General features: G+C 42.1%; 1 protein-coding gene across 10 annotated transcripts in view; it reads right to left on the bottom strand.

Annotated features, from left to right (window-relative positions):
• Window positions 1–27,114, bottom strand: part of abi1a (abl-interactor 1a) — a 43,305-nt gene that overhangs the window by 2,793 nt on the left and 13,398 nt on the right. For 2 of the 10 annotated variants that reach the window (XM_029457705.1, XM_029457707.1), the window contains exons 3-9: window positions 16,834–17,010; window positions 12,549–12,563; window positions 11,791–11,894; window positions 11,031–11,183; window positions 5,160–5,260; window positions 3,954–4,097; window positions 1,344–1,619 (exon numbers count right to left, since the gene is read on the bottom strand). In XM_029457705.1, the coding sequence (XP_029313565.1) occupies window positions 1,344–1,619; window positions 3,954–4,097; window positions 5,160–5,260; window positions 11,031–11,183; window positions 11,791–11,894; window positions 12,549–12,563; window positions 16,834–17,010 (970 nt within the window). The remainder of the gene's footprint in view (window positions 1–1,343; window positions 1,620–3,953; window positions 4,098–5,159; window positions 5,261–11,030; window positions 11,184–11,790; window positions 11,895–12,548; window positions 12,564–16,833; window positions 17,011–27,114) is intronic. The other 8 variants (XM_029457708.1, XM_029457710.1, XM_029457709.1 and 5 more) reach the window with 6 other exon arrangements.

Genomic DNA, 27,114 nt, shown 5'->3' with positions numbered 1-27,114 from the left:
AAAACAAGCATGTTATTGAAAGGTGTAAATGCACGGCCAACACATTGAGATCGGAATGCGATCGGCCACATCTGGAGGTGGTCTGGCTCGCATTGTGATCTGATCTCAGCCAGGTGTGCACGCAATCCCTACGGTGTGACCACATTCTCAGGCAAAAACAAAAAACCTCCCAGCAAGTTGAAAGGTCAACTAACTTCTAGCTGCCATCTCAAGATGCACGTTGTGGCAGAAAGTGACTTGAAAATTAACGCCCCCCCGACAGTTGTGAATGCAAAATCCCGTGGAATGTCATTATCCATACAAAGTATCCAGATCACATGTCATCACCATACCAGGTGTAAATGGGGAATATTTCTGACAGTAGGCGGTTTTAAAGGATTAAAAAGCACCCACATAATGAACAGAGAAATACATTCTGCATAAATACTAAAGACGTCACAGAGTGAGCTAAATAGGCTTTAAAGGGATATTTTGGACTTTTTGACGCGGGGTTGTATGAGGTACTTATGCATATTCAGTATACTGTAGATGGCAGTCGGCACGGGCACATTTTAGTGAAACAGAAAGAAGTTCTGGCACTGCTGTGGATGGGGCGGCAGCTAAACGTATTTTAGTCACCTAAAAAAGGGCCCACTTAAAAATAAAAAGAATCTCCAAGTGCACGCTATATTTAGAATACTTTCACGGCTTTACCTTGCCATCAGGCAGACTTTCCGACGGGGAACTAAAGCCGTTATATCTTTGACCTCTTCAAAGCCACCAGACTCCATTGACAAAAACAGTCATTTTAACCTTGCAGAACAATGGAGGTGCCCGTCCACCAATTGTTTGTGTTATTCCGATTCACCAAAGTCACACAATAACACAAACAAACTAACCGACGGAGGCATCGGTAGACCAGCAACTTCCCTGCACTGCAAGGTAAAATTAGAGTTTTGTCAATAAAGTTTAGTGGCTTTGAAGAAGAGCGCTTTGGGATAACGGCTCCAGTTCCCAGTGAGAAAAGGGCTGTCTGACAGCAAGGTACCGCGGCGAACATTTTCTAAATATAACGTGCACCTACATTTTCTTACAAAGTTCTAAAAACAGCAGTACATTGCTTTACCTTCTTGCTGACCTTCCCTTTAACCTGCACTATCAGACTTGAGAAGGTCAATAATATACGGACACAAATTCAATCTTGACCTTCAGACAGAAGTGACTCACTTGCAAATATGAATTATTGGTCTGTGGCTACAAAGGTTAGCTTTCTTTAGTTTGTGACATTGTGACAAATGTGACATTTTGTGCTTCAGTGACAGGATGTATAAAGCCGGCTCGGACTGGAGACAGAAGGGCCTTACTTGAATTCTGGCCGTAGCCGTGAGTGCCTCCATTAATATGAGGCTGTTGCTGTTGCTGCTGCTGCTGCTGCTGCTGCTGTAGTAGTTGTTGCTGCTGTAGTTGCTGCTGCTGCTGCAAGGAGAACTGGGAAGTGACCGACGGCGCCCGGCGGTAGGTGCCCGTGGCCGAAACCATAGAGACAGAGGAGTTGGAGGGGTTGTGCCGCGAAATCTGCCGCGAGATGGTTCCAAACTGGGACATTGGAGCGGGGCCCAGACCAGGCCCAGGGGCCACCACTAGAAACACCCACAGACAGGGGGAGGAAGAGAGGGCAGACAGACAGGACCAAAGAGGCAGAGGGAGGGGGGCAGGGTGGGGTTAGACAGAGGAGACAGAAAGGGGAAGAGGAAGAAAAAAAAAAGCACCCAAAACATGAATCATCAAGAATGCAAAAGTTAATATGCGCTTTTAAACACTGATTAGAGCCCCACACCTTATGGAAAGACAATCAATAACCAATTTTAAGGAAGCAGGTGAGCTGGGGAAGCAACACAGATTGTCGATTGATAACACAGGAGATATTCAATTAGGTTCAAATGAAACAAGAGTCCCAGGAGGTCACCAGAATGAATCCTGCACCTTCGCAAAAGATTCAGTAAAGCAAAGAGATTAAAAAAACGTTCTCCAAAATCATGTCTGACAGCAACAGCATTCAATACGTTGGGATATTTGCAGGCCATCCAGTGTGCGAGCGTGTGGAAGACACAACCAGAGAGCTTTCTTTTTGTTCTGCTCGAGTATTTCCTGTTCACATTTCCAGAGAACATACGACGGTCTCTCGGGAGAGGCATGGGTGGAACCAGAGGAAGTAAAGATTCAGAGGAACACAGGCGCAAACAAACTTCTCCGTATTGTCTGCAGCAGAAGTAATTATAGCTCAAAGTGTACATTGATGTTTCTGAGGATGAAATGTGGCTGTTTCGAGTGATCGCCTCGCTCAAGGATCGCTGCAGTGGAATCAGATGTAAGCCGCCATTGTACACGACACAAACACGCAGACGTTGATGGAGCTTCGCGGAGCTCTCGACAGTAAATCAAAAACAACATCTTCCAGTGATCCAGAGTCATTACCCCCCACAGATATTAAAGCTACATTAGGCAATATTGAATTAGACTTTCCAGCACTCTAATGGCTGTTTGAACGTTTCGGAACTTTATTACTCAGAAATCACATCATGAGACATCAGCTGTGAGTCTGGCTGTCGCAGGTTGCATGATTAAAACTTTTTAAAATGTCTTAGCGAGTTGAGTAAGGTTTAAATCTGTTGCTGGGGAAACATGTAGCCCCGTCAATACATTAAAACTTAAATGACAATGCTGTGTATAGGTTTGACTTTATTTATGCATTTATATATGCATGGTAAAAGATAAGTGCGTTTCTGAGTTAGTAGTAGGTGTATTAATTTAGAATGAGGGGCAAATATCCAAACATGTTAGCAAGCTGTACATTTTTGTTGGCATGGTGTTTTGTAACTTGAGAAGTTTTGTGTTTTTTAAATGTATTTTTTAATCTCGCTGTCATTCTGATCAAGCTGGTTTAGTTAGCGTCGCAACACTTACAATTCATCTCCACGTCAGTGATGCGTACATTGTTACTTAGTAATCAAACAGCTGGTGCAACTGGCTCCAGATCTGCCTTTTAAGCAAATACAATCTGAGATCTAAACAAAATCTGAATGGCCAACATGTAACAGCTCCCGTTAGGATTTAAGAAAGAATAAAAGACATTTTGCCTGATGCAGCTTTAAACACAATCCCTGGTTTAAAAAGAAAAAGAAACTGTAACATGTGCAGAAGAAGTCTCAAAGTCCTTACGGTAAATTAGAAAGGCCTCTAGTTCATTATTATTATAATTATAATAGGTTGTAAAAGTTATCATCTTCTCTGTCAATGTGGATATCTGTTCTAAACATACACCAGCTTGAGGTCAAATGTAAATAGACGATTTCAGAGCTTCTGCAGGCTGTTATTAACTTTTGCCCTTTGGCTTTCGGTAATACGAGACTTCTTCATTAGCCAATTACAGCGAGATCAGTGAAGAATAAGGAAGCACCACCACCACCACCACCACTGAGGAGAATGTTACTGAACTGGGCAGAAATAAAAGCTGTCTCACATAGTGAGTAACCTGTAGAAGCACATACACAGACTGTTCACACTGCAAGCAAGTCATTTCCTACAGAGCCGAGCAACCTGGTGCAGAATCATCCAATGAGGAATAGCTTTTAGCTAGAAGGAAGTCATTAAGTACACTCAAACGTGTATGTGTTCTATAAAGCTTTAAATATCTCAAAGGAGACATTTCAGTTTTTTTTTTAAACGTACATTTTCATTGAATAGCTAGTTTTAATTTTTTAGCAAGTTTTGTTTCCTTATAGATTTCCAATGTTTTTGGACAACGCTTGATTGCAGAGCCTCTTGCTTGCAGTGTGTACAAACAGCCGCCCATCCACACACCGCCCTTATTTGTTCATCTCCACCAATGGAGAGATTACAGAAGCCGTGCTGATTATCCACCGTCCGGGCAGAAGAGGGCGAAAGGAACGGCCTCGGAGGTCGACGAGTCTCACCTATAGGTGGAGGTGGAGGTGGTGGTTGTGGCGTGGGGCCGAGCCCGGCCATGGGAGGAGCGGGAGGAGGAAGAGATGGTGGTGGAGGAGGAGGGGGTGGTGGGGGAGGCGGAGGGGCTCCCGGAGGAGCAGACATGGGCGGGACTGAAAGGAGTATTTACATTAGTGACCGTTTAAACTTGCAACTTCGCCGAGGCGCAGCACACACGCACACGAACACGCACACACGCACACACACACACACACACTTGGAGGCACTTCTTTGTGGTATGAAGTGAGTGTTTCCATGGCGACCAGCTTGCAGGCAGAGCTGTGGTTAGTTCTGTGCTGCTGGCATGATCCCGGCGCTGGAGGTACAGAAAGCTGCTACATAGAAACTCAAATATTTCTTGTTGGGCTCGAATCCTTGGCAAAAGTTAAACGCAGTTCTATCTAAGGCGTGTGTATGGTGCGATGCAGTGCTATGTGTAGCGTGTGTGTTGTGTTATGTGAGCCTTACTGTTCCACTATAAAGCAGCAGGCCTAAAGCAGCGTGGCCTATTTACACAGTGGGATAGAGAATCAGCTGTGCTTAGAACACAATGGGCCTGCATAATCCCTGTCTGGTAAACACAGGCTTTGTACAGCGCAGTCTCAATATCTGCAAATGCATGTCACATTTACACCTAGTCATTAATGCCTATTATTGGCATTTACATGTATATTGTAATTACAAATAAATAAGCAGGTTTCCTGATGCGTGTTGCTCCAAATCTCTACCTTTTTTAAGCAAATATTTTGAAGTAATTCCTTTAAAAAAATTTTAAAAGGTGATTAAAATAGACACAGATATGCATTTAGAACTTAAAAGGCATGTAGTAGTACGTGTTATGTAGCAGTTACTCTGTGTAATGTATGCACGACGCAAGTAAACGCTCTCACAGGTATCGGTTCAGCACATCGATGCAAAAACAGATTAATAGCAGATATTTGTTTTACTCAAAAGTGTTCTTTAACCAGTGTTTGGAGCATTAGACAAGGTAACAAAACTCTTGGGGTCATCAGCATTGTGAGGCAGGGTGGGACGGGATTTATTGCTGTATTTAAAAGAAATGCCTCAAGCTGGTTAAATACAATCCTGCCCTCATTTAATATCAGCAAGAGGGGAAAGGCTGACTGGCCGGTGGCAACTGTCACTGCTTGATGTGCAGCTAGCGGAGAGCTCACCTGGTCCAGAGTTGGGGATGGAGGGTGTAGGCACGGCGATGGGAATGCCGATACCGCTGCTGCCGCTGTTCTCCCTGCTGCTACTACCCCCGCTGCTTCCACTGTGGGAGGAGAGAGACAGAAGAGAAAGAGAGAGGACATTGTTTTATTTCAGGGCAACCTGCAGATATATGGACTCTGCTGAATCCGTTTTATTTAGACTTCATATTGGCAGATTCTTCTCTCGTACCTATTGGCTTCTTAGGACTGAGCTGCAGTGACATGAGTCCCTCTGGCGAGGTCAGAATCAGGGTTAAATGGATTATAATCCATGGTAAAAATGTTTTATAGTTGTGTTTTTTTCATGCAAACCACCTTAAAATATCTTCTCAACTATCTGATTGCACTAACACCAAAAGTGTATTTTAGGTTCACCTAAGTTTCGCTTTTTATTTGGCCGCTCACATTTAGAATGGGGGTGAAACTCGGGCTAAATTGAAAACAAACACTTTGTTGTACATGTATATGAGCCTTTGCCAAATCCATTCACAGTGAATAGACCGAAAGCAATAAAGAGACACTAACTGCTTTATGAGAACTGTGTTCACACATGTATTTGAGGTGCAATGTAGCCACAGATGCTGCTAGTATAGCCAGTAAGTAGTATCAGTGCAATGTTTCATATATTGTGCAATAACATATCACGTTTGTGAACTCATCACATTTGTAACTGCTGTTTCTCATAGGTGATATACCACATGGGCCTGTGTGTGAACAGTTTTAACATGTGAAATCTTACATTTCCCTTGTAACATATCCTTTTTCGTTTATTTATTTTTTATAAATCAGAACATTTTTTCCTCCAACATGATAAACATGTTTCAAATGTGACAAATGTGTGCATTTTGTATTAGTTTTGATGGTTAATATATGTGAGAAATTCATTCATTTATCAAACCAAAAAAAGCAGCACACTGTATTTATTTATTTATTACTGTATTCGTTTGAATTAATCTATATCTATAAAAAATATTTTTAAGTATAGATAGATTAATCAACAAAGAAAATGAATTGTTAGTTGAGGCCCTAATCAATATCAATATCATGATATGAGATATTTAGATTCTATGTTTAAATGTTTTCCTACATAAAAAGTTTATTTCACTTATTTGACAGTTCTAGTAAAGTAGCATGTTAATCAAATAACTTGGTCACCATGTCCAAAAAGGTATGACCTCTAACCCCCTCTACATTTGTTAATACTTCCCGGCCCCCGCCTCTGAGGATATAGGACATGAGAATGGAGCATGTATGTCAGCTCTGCAGTGGCCTGTATAAGCCCTGTTCACCCTGCGTTTGACCCCGAGGCGCGTAGATCAATGATTACATCCCCCCTCTCACCCTCTCACCCTCTCACCCCCCCTCTCTCTCTCTCTCTCAGGCTGGCCTTGATCCACATTTCTGCTCAAGCCCCTCGCGCCCCACCGCTCCTTCTTCTACCTCTTTCATCCCTGCTCTTCAACTGATCCTTCTCTCTACCCCTCACCCCTAACCATCCCTCGACCTCTCATCGCCAGTAAAGTGATTACCCATACCCGTCTCCTCTGATTCCTTCCATCCCTCTGAACCCGCTCCCACCTCACCTTCCCCCCACATCTCTTCTTTATCCCCTTTTCCCATCATCCCCCTCTCCCCCTCTCTGATCCATGTCAGTCGAGCCCTGGGGCTCTCGAGGCACAAGCAGCAGGGGTTACCCCTCTGAAGGTTGTTGGTGGTGGCAGTGGGAGCTAAGTGTCTTTGGGGAATAAAGGCTAAACAATATCATGTCATGCCTCTATTGAAGGGAACGGCGTACTCCACTCCGCAATCTGAGTTAGCAGGTCCTTCGCCAACCCAACTCTTCCCCGGCTTTTTGCTTTGCTCTTTGTTTCAAAGCGCTAGCTATGAAATAAAAGCATTCAGCTCTATCCCTCCCCCTTCCTGTCTGCCTGCCTCATTCAGCCTCCACTCAACACAGTGAGCTGTTTATAAATCAAACTGTCTGTAACACACAGCGAGGCTTCAGAAAGTTACAGCTCACAGGTGACAAAGCCAATTGCTTACGCATTGTGAAAGGATACGTCTCGACATAACTCAGAAAAACAGACTTACGATTAAATCTAAGATGAAAACGATTGAAAGCTCTTTTCTAACAAAACACTGAAGATTGTTATTGAGCCTTAAAATAAGGTTAAGATGATTAAAAAGCAACAATGAAGTTGCTAAAAAAAAAATGACGAAGGCATGTAGGTTTTAGTTCGAACCATCACTAAGAGGAGGTAACACAGTGTGCAAAATACAGTCCCTAAACGCCTCTTAATTAACACGCTGGACCCCCAGAACACCTCAAAATCAAATATTTTGAAGTCTCAAAATGAAGGTGGTCATTTTCTATTCATCTATAATGTAATGTTTATTTGCACGAGGGAAATGTATAAAGGTTATCAGCACAGAATCAGGCAGCTTATGTATATCCTGCTGGTGAAAACATAAGCACAGTATAAATATAGTGGCTAGTTACTATATTTAACCTGCACAGTTGTGCCTCTCTGCGGCATGTTTGAAAAGCCTCATTTAAGTATTTAACGTCCAAAAACATAAACCAGTCCCATATGCAAAAGTCATCATTTCTATATAAGGAAACAAAAATAAAAGTACTTTAACAGTCCCTAAACAAGCAAATGGAAATTATAAAGAGACACAACTGCACTTGAACTACGCTTTCACTTTAAATAAATAAATAATAAAAGGATCAATGTGTAGTTCTGAGCCACTTGCTCCAAAGAAATAGGGGGCAGTATTTCACCTACTGGGTCCATACAATCTAAATTAAAAAAGCCAACTATAGTATGTCAACCTGTTTATATTATAGTAGTTTATCATATTATTTGTATTCTAAGTTTTAGAGTAACAGAGTCGGTCTAACTCACACTGCCATCTCATAATCTCCACATGGAGTTTAGATATCTGTGTGTTTAATTCTGGCACTGGGGTCCGTGTAACGTTACGTTTTGAATATCGGCTTGGGTCCGGGCGGCAGAGACGATGCGACGACTCGTGTTTTTGTTCCGTCCTCCGTGCTGACAGAGGACTGACCGTAGGACATAAGGGTGCGAGTCGTTTTCTCTTCGTGCCGCTTTAGATTTAATCAAAAACAAACTGTCAAAGTGTGCAGGGGTCGTGGCCGTAACGTTGACAAGCCCCGAGTCTGCCCGAGTCCTGAAAGCTGTCCTTCTTCCCCCTCCGTACTGAGGGCAGGCTGGAGCTACATCGACTCACTATCGCCTCTAGAGGAACAAGTGGTATTACAGGACAGGACGGAGCGGCGCTAGTCTGTTAGCGTGCTAACTTCAGTAGATATCTCAACACAACACCGTAGACGTCTTTGGCGTAACGTCAACACTGTTACACTGCTTGTATCATTCTGTTGATAATGTTAGTATACTTTATGCATATCTTACACATTGAACCATTAAGCCTGGTTTTAAACGTGCTTTAAAATCCCACAGTAAAAGGTGTGAGTTGTTTTACAGCACAGCATCGGATCGAAGTATTGTGCACAACGATATTTAATTACCTTTGTTTGGGGGGGGGGGGGGGGGGGGGGGGCACTTGCCTATGACTTACTACAGTATGCCTTTATTAGAGAGATTGCAGTAGAGAGATGCGTTATGGGAGAGAGATGCGGAACGACATGCAACAGAGGTCCCTGGCCGGCCTTCAAACGGGGACGTTGTAGATCAAGGTAAGCACCTGAGACGCTTGGTAAACATGGTGACCCTTTAAATAATGTATTGCATATCGATGTTTACTTAAATGAATTCTGTTTAGTTTAAATGGTTGAAGCAAGAATCAAATGTTATTACCAGGATACTGCCTGACTGTAATAAGCACATTTTCACAATACAATCATACCTTTGTAATATTTCCCACAGCGAGATATTAGATAAGAACAGAAGGAACACGCACATATTGAATTTAGGCCTCAGCTGAGGATTGGCAGAGACAGAAGAGCTGAATAAGCAAAGCTGACTTCAAGCCTGTGTAATCAAATAGTGATGCCACAGCAATATTAGCTGAAGCAGGGCGGGTACCGCCTCAGTTTGTTAAAGGGACATCAGGATGGCTTTAAACCACAGATCAGTAACAGTGATGCTGTATCTGAAGCCACAAATCACAACAAGTCCTTGCTTTTAATTGATACATCAGAAGAAGAACCTCTGTGTGAATGAGCATTCACGAGTAAGAAAGAGAAGTTGAGGCGAGGGCAGAGAGAATAAAATAGTTATGTAATATTTATGAGCATCGCAGTCAGCATAACAGGCTTTTTAGCTAATGAGGCGACTTCACTCACTCGTAACTCATATTTGATGAAAGCGTTTGCGGCGTTCTCTGCAGGGAGACTTCTGCGCAACAATGCTTGAGAGCCATGTTCAAGGGTTTCTAGCTACAGTTGACTTATTTCTTTATTTTTTTAAACAGCACTTTAAATCAAAGGCTTTTACAGATATTAATATCAAAGTGATTCAGGCCGCGGTGAGAAAGCCTTCCGAGCCTCGTCAGACAAATGCCGGATTTAGTTTAGCAGAGAGGAGGAAGAGGTGCGAAAGTGCTCCTAACAGCTGAACTAAGTGAAGAGGTTGGAGCTGTATGACACAGAGTTTTAAAGATGCGTTTCTCTTGTAACTAAAACTCTGAGTACACATGTGGCGTTCAGTTTAAGAGGTGTAGCTGGAACACTAATTCCACTCATGCAAAAAAGTGAAAAAAGTACATGTACCTGTCTCTCGCAAAGTTGATTACCATTTCTTTAATCCATAAAGTTTGTTGTGTAAGTTTTGATCTCTAAGCTTCATCATATCAGCAGGGGGCAAACATGTCGGTCTGCTATCAGTTTGATGTTATGAGGAGTCCAATAATGATTTTCTATCTTGGCTTTTAGTTATTTAACTTTAAAGATGTTTAAATGCAACGTTTTGCTAACATCGTTGGTGTATTGGGATTTTTGGTTCTGTACTTTAGAGCAGGGATTTTCAAAGTCTGAGACTCTCCGACTCAGACTAAGCTTGGAGAAAGGCCCCCCCTCACCCCCCTTTAGTTTACTTTAGTTTTGCTCAATTCCTGGATGCTTAAAGGACCATGATAATATTATTTGATCCTATAGACAGCCCAATATTGCTGTTTGACATAACTTCAGACTACACCAAATACATAAAAAGAGGCATTTATTAGTGTCCGACTCTGAGAACATGGGAACAACTGTAAAATTCAACAAACACACACACACACACACACACACACACACACACACACACACACACACACACACACACACACACACACACACACACACACACACACACACACACACACACACACACACACACACACACACACACACACACACACACACACACGATATTCTTTTTGAAAACCATTGTAATAACTAATGTAATATTTGTTCACCCCTGAGGAGGCTCGCCTCCCACTTTGAAACCCTCTGCTTTACAGTGATTCTGATGTGTATTCATAGTACTTTGTAGTGTTGCTACTTTTAGTTCTTGGGAGGTATGAAAGGGAATTTTACACTTTCAAAACTCCCTTTGTTGCTTTTCCAACCATTTTCTTTTATTCCTCTGCATCTCCATTAGTGCCGTTGAGTAATTATTTTCATTATGGATTCATTTATTGCTCATTTTTCTGATTATTCAATGGATTGTTTATACTGTATAACGAAATATTTACACCAAAAGCTCACAGAGTCCACCTCAAGTGACGGTCCAAAACCCAAAGACATTCAATTATCAGAGAGAAATTAGAGAGAGGCCGTGTGCCTGCTCTTTTCTTATCTACCTGTGTGTGCGTTGCCTCTGGTTGAGCGACGCCGTGCGTCCGGGGCTGTGCTGCTGGCCCTGCTGGTTGTTTAGTCGAGCGGGGCTAGTCATGTAGTCGTTGGGCACCGTGGGCGGCTTCACCGGCTCCAAGGTCTTGTAGGACGTGTTGCGTCTGCAGCGGCCGAAGGTAGAAAAGGCAAATAAATAATAAATCAAGGACAGGATTGATCGTAATTCAGTTTAAATCCCACTGACAGAACTCTGAGGCCGTGATCTCTAGAGCGTAGTACATCCTATCAATTTACCCGGCAGGGTGCTGTGTGCTAAAGCCCGGATGCGAGTACATCACAGTTTACCCTCGGAATTAATATCTGATTAGTGTCGCCGACCGCCGCTGTGCATCAGGCGATGACGGGCTCCATCGGGGTGTGAGGCCTGTCTTATACTAAACTGATTTTTTTTTTTTAAGTTCCAAAACCTTCTTTTTGCCTGGATCCCTTTTTCTCTGGCTTCACTTACATCAATTTTGTCATTTCAAATGTGCCCCAAATAATGTCCCGGGGCATCCTGTTAGCTCAGTGGGCAGTGTTTCATGTTACTCTTCACCAAACATTCATTCATTAAACAACAGCAGAAAATAATCTAAAATAAATGTACTTAAACTGCACGTTCTTGTATGGCCCCGAGGAGATCTCTGTTCCTTTTTCTTTTTTTCATTCAGTGTTTGATAATTGGAGGATTAGTCTTCCCTTCATGGTGACTAAAAGGGAAATCCTTACCCGAGCGTGCCACGCCCTGACATGGGAGGGCTTGGCGGCTTCTGCGTCGGCGGATTGGTCCTCGATAGTGTTCCTCCTCTGACCGTCTGATTGTTTCCATGTTGCTGTGGCAAGAAGAGAAAAACTTATTAAAAAAAAACAACAGAAAAATGACTTCCTTCACTTGTGTGACAAAAAAATCTGATTTTATTGGCTGCCCAGATAAGAACTCTTCGTCTACATAGATGTGTATTTCAGTTGGTAATATTTGAAGAGTTATGAAATGCCACCCCGGCTTTGTGTTCAACTCTTGCAGGTTAGAAACCTCCGGGTTGTTTCAACAAGACTTCTTGCAAAACACCTTCCGTCTTTAACAAGTGCGTCACTACCGAAACACGAAAGCGTTGAATGGCGCAACATCTGGATTTGCAGTATTGCAACTTCCACACAAATGTTCTGTAATACTTTATAAAGAAACATAAGACTATAGAGTGTATGTCTGGGGAGCCTATAAGGATTGTGTATGAACTAAAGAACATTTATGGACAAACACACAACATGTAACGTAAAAGGACAACATGCACAGTTGGTAAATTGACAAGGAGGGTGCTGTGGGATAAGAGGACTACAGTACAAGTCTGTTAATGGGAATAACATGGGAAATGACTAATACAAATGTAATAATAATAACACGTATAGGGGTTTGGTGTGAAAGGGAGCTGGATTGGGATCTATGAATAATACATTATAGTAAATGTCATGTGACAAACCAGACTTACCTTGGCTTTTAGCCACTTATGAAGGCCAAGGAGAAAAAGCACAGGAGAAAGAGACAGAAAGAGGGCATGTCAAAATGGCCACGTCTAAACGGATCAGCAGAAGTCAAAGTACAAGCGAGCAGGAGGAAAAAATGATCCCTCGTGGTATTTACACTGGGTAAACATTTAGCGAGACCCGGGCAGGTCGGCGGTTAGAAGTCAAAACTACCAGAGCGAAACACTGCGGCTCCTGACTGCTGCTCCCTTCGCTCAGAGCTACAGTACCACACACAGGGCCACCGTCGCACTGGAAGGAAGCCGTCGAGCTATTGTGCGCGAGAGTGAAACAAGTTTCATCTCCACAGGGTGTCTGAGATTGAAGAATTTAGCTTTGTACAAAAAAGCCGTCTCATTAACATGGATTTGAAATCTACTTAACATGTGTGTTTATTTGATTAATTTTCCGCTTGTACATATCCAGGTTTGGATAAAAAAAAAAAAATCAGATTATCACATTTCTGGCAGCGAGAAACCACCTTTATACTTGTGTGGGCTGATGTCAAAGGGAATATAGAGCAAACATAACAGCGAGGTTTTTGACAACTGCAGAGTCAAGTGGCTCATCTATAATGCAGACTCCCCAGTGGCCTTTGCAGGAAGCATTGTAGCATCACAAGACCACGAGAGCAAGAGTGAAGATGAAACCAAAAAAAAAGCTCATTCATGGCATAGGTCAGCGGGAAGTGCTCTCTGAGAAAACACCTTCAGCACAGCTGTGAATGGTAAATCTCTCATTCAAATATCACTCTCCGCGGGTTATCAGAGCTAGACCAGATTCAATTTACAATCTAGGTCATGCCAGGAATGCAAAGGCATACTACTGCATTCCCTTATCTTTCTGGCTAATGCTGTGTCTCCGTTTTTGCTGCAACAAACCAGACTGTCAGCGTGGAAATGCTTGAATTACGTCCACGTGGAATTTTGGGACCGACGGGTTCAGATTAAGGTCATCATCGAGTCGAAGAAAGGCTTAGCAAATGCCGAGCTGGGGTGAGAATCTAGAGCAGTGCGGTCTGACAGTTGGGTGAGTTTGTCGGGTCAACGTTCAGTGTAAAAAGGACACAGACACTCCCTGAGGTTAGTCGGCAAGGACATAAACCAAAAATAATTGTGCAAAAGAGATGACGAAGATGTCGTGACAAGCTAGTCTCACTTGTGTGACAGTTGCTATCTCCGTTTTGTGTCTGAAAACTAGTTTAAAAAAAAACTCAAGAATTTCAAACCATCAGCTCATTTTAAGTTATTATTAACTTTTCATTGATTTTTATCCTTTTATTATACTATTTATGGCTGTCAATAGTATTTCAATCTTTATATGTTCTGTACTTATTTCACTATAAACATTTTTTATTGTTAGTGGCGGGGTCCGCCATTTCCACACCAATTGACAGTCTACGCAGGGATTCACGGGAAACGGTACATGCATGTAATCAAACTTTTTTTTTTTTTTTTTAATATCAGCCTCATTTCTTATTAATCACTCTCTTAAACATAACAGAGCTGTCCTTGAATTACTGCTAATGCAAACAGAACATTTCCTATTGCTGCCCCACATATAAAAGTGTACTGGCCAAACATGGCGTCACAGGAAACACAATGTATTTGTTGCAGCGGTTAACGCTGACAGGAGTCCACAAAACAATGTTTGGGAATTGTTTGGCAGCGCATTAGTTATAAATATTGCAAGAAGTAAAAAAGGAATAAGGAAACTCAGCCACAGTGAGCTGAAGATCCAACTCCTGTTACGGAGTCATTTTACGTAAACTTCTCGACTGTGTAGAGAAATCTGATCGCGGTTGCAATTATTTTTGACTGACTTTGTTCTTTATCAAAACAACACTGCAAACAGATACACCAGTTGCTCTTCTGCTTGTATTACTTTGCCGACTCAAGTAAGAAAAATATAAAAGATTCCCCCCCCCCAAAAAGAAAACTCTCCCTTTAACTAATCTGTTAAAGTCATAACTGACACAACACAACATATCAAAAGGAATGCAATCTAACTTCAAACACCTGACATCTTCCCCGCTGACTAGATTAAACATCGGCTGACTGGGAGAATAAATCTCATCTTTGGTATTAAAGCTAAAAAAGCATCAGATCGCTGTCGGGACGCCTTCAGATGCAGGAACATCCTGATCTGTCAGCTGTGCTATTCCACTTATTATTGACAGGATGCTCTGAGAAGATAATCTGCCAGATGAATTTCACCATCTTTTCTCTCAGTATCCTCTTTTTTTTTCTTTAACGCTCCCTTTGTTCCGAGAACAGCGCCTATTCAATAATGTATGAGAGCGCCACCATGTCTCTTCTCTGCATTACAGCCGACGCCTCGGTGTTTAATTGTACAAACACTGTGCGAGGCCGTAAAAACCAATTCAACATTTAGGCTAGTGTAAACACTCAGGCACGTGTGACAAGTTTGACAGTTAACTGGAAGCAATAGACATGATTTAAACTCCCATTAAACTATTGATTCTGGTCAGTGAGTAAACCGTAGCTATAGATATTCTACACAAGCCGGGCATCTGACAGCAGGCGTCACAGGATACTATATGAATTATTATGGAGTATTGATGTTAAATATTGATCGTCTCTCTAGGCTGTGACATGCATAGATCAAAGGAGGTGAGTGATGTAGGACGGCTGCAGGAGTGTGTGTGTGTGTGTGTGTGTGTGTGTGTGTGTGTGTGTGTGTGTGTGTGTGTGTGTGTGTGTGTGTGTGTGTGTGTCATCAAATTCACTAACTAAATGCAGCATTCATAAAGAATCCACTGAGATTAGGCCCAGAGTAATATGTAATGTTCTTAAAAATAGATGCATCAAACAGTCTCAATGCAACCATGAAGCACGATGGTTTCGGTAATTTGACACTATTGTGAAATGACGTAGTGGTATTCTAATTGTGAGTAACTCTTTAATCTAACCCAGTAGAGTCAGAAATGTGGATGATTCACACACACACACACTGTGATTTTGCTTGCTTTTTGCCTTGTGATTATATAAAACGCATTTTGTTTTTATGGCTCAAAACAAGCGTTTAATGATTTGCAAACATCAAGTTTTATAAATCTCAAAAAGCTATAAACCTAATACAGGAGTCGATTAGCATAGCTTAGCATAAAGACTGGAAGCAGGGAAAAAATCTAAATCTGCCTACCAGTACTTCTAAAGCTCACAAATGTACACATTGAGAGGGAATAAGCACATTTACAAAAAGTTGTTGAATGTAATAAAATATCTTTATACACTTTTAAGTGCAAAATGACCATAACAAAGTGATGAGAACCTGGTCCCTGGTCGTGGGAAACACCCAAATAAACTCTTTCACTCCCCATTTACCACCCTTCCACCATGATGGAAGGGTGCGATGTAATTCCCTACACAGTAAATTGAGAGTGACACAATGTCTTTTATCCTGCCTTATCATTGCCTGTAACGCTACGGGACGGTAATGGTGAGCCTCTAATTAAATCTGTCTGAAAGCTGCAATTGATTGGCTGATTGATGAGGCAGAGGGCGCTCAAGGGGGGAGGGTGGAGAGGTCGCAAACATGCCTCTGGCTATCGGGAAATTATGTCATTATCGGCACTGTAAGGACGACCCAGTGACCCCTAAAGCGAGCCCTAATGGCAGAGAGGGAGTAAAAATGTCACACTTGGTTTTTCAGAGTTTATCACATCCAAATCAGCTTCTCTCCCGCCTTTCAGATTGTACTGACGTGAACATAAACTACAAATCTAATTGTAACAACATCATTGCTCTGCAAAGAGAAACTAGAGATCGAGATTACGAGGGCCGTCCGAGGCCTAAGTGCCTTTAAAAACGTCTCGCAAACTTGTCCTCCGCTCACCGTCTACAGAACGTTCTAAGAATAGAGCTGTTTTCTGAAAGCCACATGATGTAATCATTTTTTTAGTTCATCTCCACCCCCAACCCGTTCCCACCAACCCACACTGAAACATATTCCTGTAGGGTCAGAAGGGGTGCTTTCTGAAGATGAAAGAGAAAGCACAAGAGATAGAGTGTGAGCCGGAAAACAAGTCAAAGTGGGAGAGAGAAGAGAAGGAGTGAGATAGGAATACCTCTGGCAAGAAAGCGAGAAGGGGGAAGGGAAGAAAATTAGATATAGTCGTAGAACAGAAGCAGAGAAAATAACGGAGTGTATGAAAATCTGATCAGGGAGCGGATCTAAAAGCAGAGAAAAAGACCAAAAACATACACAAAATCGGGAAGCGCTGCTTACCTTAACGCCATGGCCGACGTCATCCAGTACAGTGTAGTCAACAGGCTTCCTGATGTACCTGACAGGCCTCTCCATATTAGCTGGCGCTATGATCTTATGGGTCCTCGACGTGTTCTTGTTGGTGGTCAGGATCCCGATCTCCCGTCTGGCCACCTTTTCTTTATGGATGTCCACCGTCTGTAAATGGAAAGGGACAGAAGAGGGGATGAGATCGATGCCACAGTAAAAAGACAGAGATGTACAACACGACAAGGACCTCTGGGATTAAATAAAGTCGTCATACAGCATCTTAAAGCTGCTTTCACGTGATCAGTGGTAAAACAGCTCTGCGCTGGCTGTGCCGTTGTTTTCCTATGGAGAGAGGAGGCCGTCCGACTAGGCGCTAGCCTTTGCGTCCCACAGAGCTCTAAATTGCCACCGAGCGCTGCGCTCAAAAGTTTAAATTATTTCAACGTTGACCTCAATTGACCACCTTTCAAAGACCAATGAGATAACAGCTATATGAAGCGGTACAAGTAAGCAGGGCAGGTAACGATAGAAACAAAATTAACTAGCCGCCTTAACCGCAACGCCAATTTAATTTAATCATGAGGCTGTGCTTTTCATCACAAGGTCATAATCTTTTTTGCAACAGCCAATGCACTGCACGACGACCAGGACCTGAACACAATAATGACCGACAGAAGTTCATCTGAACATTTATTTCCAGGCTTAAAAGATTTATGATATGAATGAGTTTACTAACCACTGAATCTAGATTGTAAAGAATAATTAATTCAGCAAATTATTCGGGTCTAAGAATACAAAAAAGATCAGAGTGATTGAAAGTGATGTGGCTGAAGTGCCTCAAAAACACTGCATTCATTTTTCAAAAGTCTATTGTGTATTTATTGTGGGGGTTTCTTATTAGAAAATTACTTTTTAAATCTTCCTTTTGCAAAATGCAGGGGCCAAATTGTGATGCATTATTTATGCTTCTCGAGAGCACTGTGCTGTACTGAAATTGCACCAATGTTCAATTAATTAGCCAGTCCCCTTTATGAAAAACTAATTACTTTAAATATGCATTAGAAAACCTTGAACACTGCTGGCTCCGAATGACAAGAATAACTTATTGAAAAACTGAACTCAGAAAACCCTGCATGGTGCACAGCCAGGTATTTCATCATAAAGAATGCAGAAGTTTCTCAATATGGATATATATCTGACGATTATTCTCTCAGTTAAAGGCTTAATCGTTTGAACTATAAAGTCTCCTAAGACAACTTCCTAAAGGCCAAGTTGATGTCTTCAAATCAGTTGTCTTGTCAGACCAAAAATCCCAGATTCATAGATATCCACACTGCTATAAAAACAGAGAAAAGCAGCAAATCCTCACATTTGAGAAGCTAAAACCACTGCCTCCACACTCCCACCGAGCCGAGTGGAGCCCAGGAGCAGCTGCCCTTCCTCTGAGAGATGAAAGGGTGCAATGTCTGCTGTAGGGCAGACCAGTAAAACGATGGTCTCTCACAGGGGGGGAAGGAGTCGGCGACCAACGCCAACAGAGGATTCCTTTCATGCCACAGGGATCTGGAGCTGGACTGAGCCCCGTCTCTGTTCCACTGTATAGCCTTTAAGTATCACTCATTCCAGAGTTGAGGGAATCAACAACACTGGTGGACTTATGTGTAGTCCGGTACCGTGCAGTCATCTCTGGACAATGGAAGTCTAATTTTAAACGTGTGTCATTAATAAGATTGTAGGCTTAAGTGTTGACAAGTTCTAGTATGTATTAAAAAAATGATACGAAGCAGGTTTTACTTCTTACAAGACACACAGAAAGTGGATTGTTCAAAATGACAGGACAAAGGAGGAATCAATATTTCAAAAACAAGCAAAGTTGCTCATACATAATTGCTCCCACAGAGACATCCCATACAAAGGGGAAACATCTGTTCTGTTCCAATGCCATGTTGTGTCCGTTTGAATTAATAGGGATGACTACAGTCGTTTTTTTTTAACCTGAGCTGGGCTGCCAGAACACGAGATGCTCTTAAGAAAAAAGAAAAAAGGAACTGCAGTGACAAAGGCTTCCCAATGAGGCAAACAAACCAATGCACATATTTTCCATTTCAGCAGCCCTCCAGAGTGTAAGGCCTGCACTGTAAGGACTCCACAGCTAAGAAGTAATACCCAAATCTCAAACTATCATAAATCATGATGCCCTTGAAACAATTGAGCCAAAATCTTATCTGCCTTTTTGGGTTCCATTTGCAGGGGAGTGACGCTCATTCAAAAACAAAGCTTTAACCTCATTTCACCTCACTGTGACCACAAAACACCGACCTCATCTACAGACCTTGTAAATTAATAGGACATTGTTATCACAAGAGGTTATGGGAAAGAAGCGGTTTTCAGCCAAAACCCAAGAAGAGGAAAGTACAAACCACTGAAAGAAACTCCTCCCAAACAAAAAGAGCTGTTTATATCATATATATTATATGCAAATATTGTAGCTAAATTTGGAAAGCATCTGGTCTTGGCTGAACACATTCCCCTTATCAGAGAGCAGTGTGTGGACAAACGTAATCGCAGCTGTCAAAAGGGGGGGAAGTGAGAAGGCGATGTGGTGTGAGTTAATCTCCTTCCTGTATGGTGAGAAAATAGCCTTGCTGTAACAGTGCGGGATGATGATACAAGTGTTCTCCGAAGGGTGTATTCCAAACCGCAGCGAGCAGTTGCACCCTGTTGAGAGCGCTTTGCTAATCCACTGACCGGTGCTCAAAGAACGTTAAATGGATCTGACAAAAATGCAAAAGGTCCAAGTAGAAAAGTGTATTCTGGCTCGACTCCTTTCGAGTGACCCTGTGGGGCACACAAAATAGCAACTTAATAGTCCGTTTCTTTCCTCGCCTGCTTCTTCTTGACTTTTCAACTGGCACTAAAAAAGTGTTTACTTGATCCCAATGGTCCATCTGTTTGGTGCAAAGAGACTGTACTCAAAAAAAACATTTGCTAAACTGAAAAGGTTGATGATTCACATGTGTTTTCAAACCAACCACTGTCACCCAAGGCCCGTGGGTGTTTTCCCAGAACATTGAGCTGCTTTGGCTCTGGTGTTTGGCTTCTCCATCAGTTACAGGCTTTTAGGATTTATAAGGGGCCTCCTCTTCTTGCTGCCGTCTCATGTTTTCACTAGTCTTTTTACTCATTGTCGACTCTCCCTTTGACTCAATTCTTTTCCTGCATCCTTTAACTTTGATCTTTTCTCTGTCCTTCTAATTCAACCCAATTATCCCCGCACCCAGAGAAGAGTCACTCACCTACTGTATATAACTAGTGTGAGGATCTAGGTCATAGATCGGTACCGCTGCCAACGGCATCATCGTCCGCCACACGTTCTAGCCAGACAGAAAAACTATATCCAGCCAAGATCACTTTGGACTGAAAGAGTTCATCCCATTTTGGAATGCAAGTGAGTCAGCGCAGTGGTTGCCACCATGAGAAAGATTTTTTTGTTGTGTTGTTAGGGGCAACACAGGGGCAACACAGGGGCAACACATGCCCAAATATTTGTAATGTATTCCTTCTTCAACCAGATTGTTGCCATTTTGGTTACGGTTGCACTTGGAAAGCTTGCAGCTCCAAAAGTGGACATGGAGGTCAATTATTGTACATGTTTGAACTTCAGCACCCAGGATGACGTCATATCGTGTCACTCGACAAATAACGGACACGTTTACCAACCTGGGCAGTCTAGCTTTTTGGATGAGAAAGAGATGCTGGCAAAGAATATCTAGGGATGTCAAATACACCTAATTCCTCTGCTTAATATCCCAAATTCATGACTTGGTTTGTTATCGTTTGATTATAAATTTAGTGCAGGATGAAATGTCCATCCTGTCTGACTGGAAGAAGCATTTTAGTAATGGGAATCTAGACAGGGCCATACTGAATAAAACACCTTGGAAGAGGGAACTAGGGTTATAAGATGGACCGTTTACAACATAGGGGACCTAGTGGTTGCTCTGAAAAAAGTCATTCTAAAAAAACAAAAAACATTAATCGTCTTCCATCACCAGGTGTGTTCTGAATAATGACTATTCCTCCATTGTGTATTGTTCTCTGTGTGTTTGACTGAAAGCTTAGACAATAATACAAGGTGTAATGTAGATTAGAGTGCTGCTGATTTCTATTCATTGAAACAATTCTTTGTATCCAGCTTTTTAGATTTATGGTAGCGAATGATAAACCGGAAAATGTAAAATTAGATTCTTCCCACGGTGATGTAATTTGACCCAGCCTCTCTCCGTCATACTGACTTCCACTGCCCAGATTCAGGGGGAGGGTCGGCACAGTGTTTGGGGAATAAGGTCAGACATGGACAGAATGCGTCCACACAACATCAGCAAAAGGGGCATAAATCTCTCAGTCCAGTGACACAGACAATCAATAGCACCAGGAATGGAATTTCAAAGCCTTACGCAAATGTAACTTGACAACTCCCCACCAGACAAACAGGGTGAGGTAAGAAGAGACTAGAAAGGGGGGGGGAAACATGTCTCTGGACTTTGATATGGAATTGAGACAGCCGGTTTCACTTCAACACATGTTGGGGAGAAGAAAATAAAACAGCCTTTTCAGCGCTTCGGCAGACTGGCCGCGGGATGATATCCTCAATAAAATGCCAGCTATGCACAAATGCACGGACAAACAAAAAAGCTGCACAGCATGTACTGTAGGCGTAGTAGGGAGCTTACGCACAACATGGGGGAAAGCCTGCTACTAGGCAAACACACCCTACATACCAATGTGTCTGTGTACATGTGTGGCTAGCCAGACCAGACCAATGTGCCAATAGTTAATGATAGAGTTTGACTGCAAATGATTATAAGAAAGGTTTGTACAAACTGACAGCAAGGGATCTCCTTTTTCACTCACTCACACGACAATCTTTGTCATATTGTGTAATATCATTAACTACAACTACACATAATTATGAAATAAGACATGCCACAAGGTCTTATTAAAGGCCATTCCTGGACTGACAGCTAAGATAAGTTTGTCTTCACAGCAGTCCAGGAATTGGAAATCCTTGTGCAGTGGGATTACGAGGACATAATAACTATGAAGCACACGTCTGTTAAACGCATTTGAACTCCAGTTTCAGGCTTACTGCACACAATTTATCTCAATGGTCGGAGCTGCGAACAGGTGAAGACAGCCTGATGACGACATGAAACTTCTCTTCTGTTATTTTTATAGGAGAAAGTTGACTCTGGAAAGCCCTGCTTCACGCTTGCACTATTAATTACCCACAGCTCACCCAAGAGAGCAGATTCAAACAATTTGTTATGCTCAGTGTGTTCCAGCAGTTATTTTATTATGAAGTGCTGCAAGTGTGCTTTTTCCTGCATCGCCCACTTTCTCTCAACCTGCCTAGACGGCTTCTACTACAGTTATTTCCTAGGTTTCCAGAAATAACTTCCCCGGAGAAGGGTCCTTAACAGGTTGTACATGTAGAGCTAGAAATGTGATCATTCAGCTGCATCATTAAGATATCTTGTGCTTGTGTTGCATCATAGACTCCTGTTGGAGGAGTAATTGATGCGTTCTGACTGTTAAATCCAAGTAAAAATGACAGCTGATGTTTAAAACACCACTGGTACCGACGGAAATGTGCCTGGTCAGATTTATAGTCTTGATTTTTCAACTCATGACCCTTCATGTTGATCTTGTGACCCAGTGGCGAGCACAGCCCCCAGAAGCCACTGCTGTCGGGCACCTAGATTTGAACCGGTAAGCTTCCAGTCACATGCCTTGCTTCTTGAGCCTCTAGGCTGCTGAAGCTCTCAGTCTTCTGTCTTCTGCTTCTCACCGTGTCCGGCCTCATTTGTAGAAACAGTGCAGTCCAACACTCCCAGCTCTGCACTGAGACAAAACGGCTGTTAAAGCAGAGCGAATGCCTCTTTGTCCGGTCTGTTTCTCAGCGTGATTACAGCCAGCACGTCTGAGGCCCGTCATCTGTGGAGTCAAACTGTTGTCCAAAGGCCCTTTAGTGGGGCCTGTTTCTCTGAGCACAGAGCATGACTGAGCTTCCATCCACGCTCGGAGCTAAAATTGGGAGGTCAAACACCCCGTGGGGAGTTCTTAGTTTGGCAGCTTTTTGTTAAACATGCATCAAAAAACCAGATTCCTCTTCTAAATCTAACAACCCATGTGAAGTATGATGGAGCCAGAAGGTTGTGTGAGGATTTTAAGTGTGAAACCTTGGAGGGATTGTCTCTCCCAGCTGGGGAAAGAAAAGAGCCAGGACAGCATGCCAAGGTCGACGCTTTGTTTGCTAACACAGCACATATGGAAACACCTCGGCTGACTTTTGCCAATCTAACTTTTGGGCTGCGGCCAAACAGCACTCTGACTGAGCTTCAAAGTTTACATACAAGCTGAGCGTGAGCCTACATAATGCCCAAACTTAGAGCCAGACACAACAGAGATAAACACAATCTGAAACTCAGCGACAGATTGTGACTTTGGTAAGGGGAAATTAGTATTTCTTATCAGCCTTGTTTATACAGAGCTGTCAAATAATTGCCTGCAGCATTCCTACAAATGGAGGAACTGCAGAACAGAGGTGTAATGATTAGATGTAATTGCATAGGGTTGTTAAGTGAGAAAGAATGCACGGGTAATGATGATGATGATGGTCTGCAGTGGAGGGGAAGAGGGTGGAGAAGGAAGAGCGGGAGAGGAAGTTACCACAAAAGCAGAGGAGCCGATGACTCACTGAACAACATCAGTCACCAGTCATTTCACATTTAACCTCTATTCATGCAGGACAGAGTTCATGTGCCACATTTCTTATTCAGGGCGGTAAGACTCGAACAGAAACACACACGGGTAGCAAATGCAGCAACAGTGTTAAAGGGGAGTAGTCCTGAATTGATTAGAGGCTTAATCAAGAAGAGATTGACAGACAAATCAACATCAATGTTGATAATACATGTTGAAGGGATTCATTTTGTAAAAACTTGCTGCTTGCAAATGTGAAAATCTGCTGTTTTTTTCTCTTGGGTTTTGGGCTGTTTGGTGATATAACACAACATCAGACATAACAAGCCATTAGGTCTTCTGGGAAATTGTGATTGGCATTTCTCACTTGTTTGTGACATTGAAAGACTAAACAGTTTATGGATTAATTGAAAAAGGAAAAAAGTTTTCAATAGATTAAAATATGATGAAAATTATTGTTGTGCTGCATTCCCAAGGTGTAGTGTGTGAGATCTTTGCTAATCCGTACCAACAACAGGACAATGATACTGTATATTTGTTCATCAATACCAATGACAAAATCATATTTTGCAGAAAGAATTAACAAAACCAATTTTTGATCTGCAGAATAAACTGACATCCGATTCCATTTATATTTATTATTTATTTCCAACCATTTTTTCATTAGAGCTGAAATTAGTTTTAGTTGATCAACAGGAAATAAATCTGCAATAATTTTGATGATGGATTAATATTCTGTTGTTCAAGCCTCACAAATGTTACCATGTTGTATATGTTTTATATCATTTCAAACCATGACTATCTTTGGGTCATAACAAGAATCTTTTATTTTTACATTTTATAAACCTAACAATTAATCAATACTTTTTAAAACATTATTGAATGACACATGAATCAATGATGAAAATATGCCACCTTAAATTTAAGACATAAATTACTGGATTTCTTTTTAAGAAAGAAGAAAGTAAGAATTGTCGAATCCAAAATAATAATATCAGAACCAAGTCTTCAACCTTTAAAATAACTACTGCCCAAAGCCAATGGACCACACAAAGATTCTACCACACACACACACACACACATCGCTATACTCTACTGAGAAAAAGAAAGAGGCAGGTAGACTAAGTGTAAATATCCAACAGGGAGAAATTAAAATACAGACCATCTCTGCATGGAAATCTGCATTTCACAGCCAGGGAAGTGGGAAAGACCACCAGGAGAGGCAGGAGAGAGAGAACGAAATACACAGGCAAGCAATGGGATCAGCAGGAAACACAAGGAGCACACACACGGAGACCTATAAGGCTTCATTTCCTGTTTGGATGAGTGCCATTCTCCCTCGACGGGAGGTCAGAAAGGCACCACTGCAGCACACAGATGCAACCCGAAGTCTTTGCATGTGTGAGTTCTCACACACACACACACACACACACACACACACACACACACACACACACACAAACACAAACACAAATCAATGAAATGCGTGGCCACTGAGAACATAAATACAAACGTGGGCTGACTCATGTGATGAGATAAGAATAATGTGCGAACTGTAGTAACAGCATCTCAGTGCCACACAGCTGTGGGAGCAAACTGGGAGTGTACAGTAGATTGTGTCAGCTGCTTTCTGCAGCCTGGATGTTTTGCTGCTTCATCACTGTGATCAGTCACTGGGGTCAATCAGCTCAATGGCCAGATCCAAATGGAAGCGCTAGCTATTTAGCATCATTATAAAACACAGCTGTGCTGGCAAAATAGTGAGATGTAAAATGTGTTTTCTATAAAAAGAAATCTTTACATTGTCAACTGTTTTTTTTGTAGATTAGCATACTTATATTTCCACTTGATTAATTAACAGTGTAAACAATAGTTGAATTTACAATTTGATAGGATACATATAGCTTTAAAAAAAGAAACCCTCTGAATGCTTATTTTTATTTCATAAAAAGGTTGCACTTCTTGCACTTTAAGATAAATGTTTGCAAGATGAAACAGAATCAGTAAAATACTATGCAAATACATTTTGCTAACCAGAGTTCCCCATAATTATTGTGTAAGACTGAGTCAGGATGTCCCTGACTAACATGCTGCCATGACACAGATACAGAACAATTGGTAATTAGTTTGTTTTTGCCAACAATGTTCCAACAATAACAATATGCTAATAATATTAAAGAAATGTTTACCTTTGTGTTCGCATCTACTTATGAAGACATGCACTCAGCACACATCATCTGCTGCTGCTGGAGCTAAAAATGATTGTTGGTTCCAGCCATACTTTTATTCCTACTTTTTACTAATCGGTTATTTTCATTTCAGGTGCTAAAAACACATTATAAGTGTATCAAACAGTGAGCACCCGAGTTGGTTATCCCACTGAACTGTGAGCTGAGTGTATTGCTATACCCCTAGCATTCGCCAAAGCAACAACACGCATTTCTTTTGTTCGTCTCCCTGTTATTCCGAACTCCTTTCAATTTAAGCATGTGACCGAGTTTCTCCAAATAAAGTTGCGGATGTTCCATTGTTGTGTCTCGACACTAACACTTCCTCAACGACGCTGCCACGGGCTCCGAAACTGCGACTCTCTCAGGTGAACAACGGAAGGTACTTATTTTTCATGGCATCAATGACTAAGTTCAGATTTCTACTTTCAAATACAGCGCACGTGTAGCTGCATAACACTGTTGAGGGACAAGCTACTCATGAGCAGAGCCGCCCCCCCAAACCCACACACTGTTCTCCCTTTCTATTTGGGGTATCACAGAGAGGTTCTCAACATTTTCTTCCGCCGGACAAACAAAGCGCTCCCTGTTCGCAGTCTCTTAGCAGCCACTTCACACGCAGCACAAGGTGGAAGCCCCGCAAGCTACTCTGTTTTCCCATCAGCCCTTCCAACTCAATACTGCAGAGAGCCCCCGGCTTGTGAATGGCAATGACAGCAGGGGAGGTGATGCAGAAACAAATACCTGTCAACACACACACACACACACACACACACACACACACACACACACACACACACAAATAGTTGTACATCTGTAACTGCACACACACTTTTCTATCAAGTGCTACTCCAGCCTGACCCGGACATCTACTGAATATTATAAAACGGACATGTCAAATCAAGCAATCTGATTGGTTCTTAGCTGTGATATAATGAGCGTATATCACGGGTAGAATTGTAGTTACTTTTCACAACAAGTCAGTATCCCTCCGCGTCTGAGAAAAAGCTACAACCGTTACAGCTGTTAAATTACGTCCGTTAAGAAACAAACTTACAAAGCTTTACTATGTAAATAAGAACAGAGTTCCATTCGTTCGGTTGCTTTTATTATAAATAATATCAGCGTGAAATGACAATAATCAAACACGTACTATACAGGCTGAAACACAGACGTGTTTACAGTTCAATCTGGTTCCGGGTTCCGGTCGCGCATGCGCCAATACAAGGGACCGTCCATTTATGCAATCCGTATAGTACAATGTTCTCTACTCTGGAGG

This window comes from Cottoperca gobio, chromosome 20 (assembly GCF_900634415.1).
Source record: "Cottoperca gobio chromosome 20, fCotGob3.1, whole genome shotgun sequence".
In the NCBI taxonomy this organism is placed as follows: Eukaryota; Metazoa; Chordata; class Actinopteri; order Perciformes; family Bovichtidae; genus Cottoperca; species Cottoperca gobio.
Note: the sequence above shows the minus strand (reverse complement) of the source record. Positions and strands in the feature narration are given on the sequence as shown.